This window comes from Rhea americana, unplaced genomic scaffold (assembly GCF_003343005.1).
Source record: "Rhea americana isolate MKP2758 unplaced genomic scaffold, rheAme1 scaffold_694, whole genome shotgun sequence".
Taxonomy (NCBI): Eukaryota; Metazoa; Chordata; class Aves; order Rheiformes; family Rheidae; genus Rhea; species Rhea americana.
This window is the reverse complement of record NW_028186861.1, coordinates 1-1,271: the sequence shown is the minus strand read 5'-3', so window position 1 is coordinate 1,271 and position 1,271 is coordinate 1. Positions and strand designations below refer to the sequence as shown.

General features: G+C 66.9%; 1 protein-coding gene across 1 annotated transcript in view; it reads right to left on the bottom strand.

The window, feature by feature from the left end:
• Positions 1–1,007, bottom strand: part of LOC146586377 (ryanodine receptor 1-like) — a gene marked incomplete at both ends in the record, with an annotated part of 44,400 nt that extends 43,393 nt beyond the window's left edge. Inside the window, 2 exons of the mRNA XM_085321419.1 lie at positions 567–650; positions 904–1,007. Of these exons, the coding sequence (XP_085177545.1) occupies positions 567–650; positions 904–1,007 (188 nt within the window). The remainder of the gene's footprint in view (positions 1–566; positions 651–903) is intronic.
• Positions 1,008–1,271: the final 264 nt, after the last annotated feature.

Here is a 1,271-nt window from a genome sequence, read left to right as displayed (position 1 = left end):
CAGGGATTCCAATGGGGACCCACCACCAGGGACCTCCCAGGATGGACCTCCAACCAGGAAGCCCTGATCAGGGATTCCAGTAGGGACCCACCATCAGCGACCCTCAGCCAGGAAGCCCTGATGGGGACCTCGGTTGGGGACCCACCACCAAGGATCTCCCAATTTGGATGCCCCACCTGGGACCAGGGGCCCCTGATTAGGACCCCATCCAGGAACCTCCAATGCAGACACTCTACTGCGCCCCCCACCAGCCAGGGAACCCCCCACAAACTGGGGACCCCTAAGGACTCCCTAAATTGGGACACCCCCCCGCCCCGGGACACCAGCTGGGGAGCCCACCTGGGTGCCCTTCAACTGGTCCTCCCCTCAACCCAAACCACCAACCCCCAAAGACCCCCAAGGCAAGGACCTCCCCCAAACCAGTAACACCCTCTCCAGCCCAGGGTCTCCCCAAACCAGTACCCCCCACCCCAAACTGGGACCACCGAGCCAAGCCCCTGCCCCAAGCTCTGCCCCATCCGAATGTCACTGCCCCCCTCCAGTCCCCCTTTGCCCCTGGCACCTACGTTTTGGGCAGTTTGACCTTCCTGAGGTTCTCCTCGGCTTTCTCGTCAGCCATGCCCACGTGGCAGCCCAGCGCCAGCAGCGTCCTGGGGGTGCAGCGTAAGGGGGCCGCYGGGACCCCACATCCTGCCCCTCAGCTCCAGCCCCAGCCCCATACTCCAGACCCAGTTCCCCAGGCCCCAGCTCCAACCCCATCCTTGGTCCCCCAGATCCCAGTCCCGTACCCTAGACCGTCAGCTCCAACCCCAGCCCCATACCTCAGCCCTGGTGCCCCAGATCCCAGCCCCATACGCCAGCGCCAGCCCCACAGCCCGCTCCCGCCCCCCTCGGCCCCCTCACTTGAGGGTCTCCCCCGACATCTGGAGGTTGTAGTTCCTCTCGGGCTCGGGCAGGCTGTGGAAGTCCAGCAGGCAGGGGTGCAGGCGCTTGTTGTCGTCGCGGATCTGGGGGGGCCGGAGGGGGTGAGCCCCCAGCCCTGGGGACACCTGACGGCCCCCCTCGCGGTGGTGGTGGGGGGGAGCTCTGGGGGGATTCCAGGGGGTGCTGGGGGGGCTCAGGGTGTCCCCAGGTAGGGTGGGGGCTCAGGGGGTTCATTGCACTGCAAGGGTCTGGGGGGCTCCTGTCCATTGCACCCGAGGGGCTTGGGGGGGCTCTGTAGCACCCCAAGGGGTTTGGGGACTCAGGGGGGTGCACTGCAGCAAGGGGCT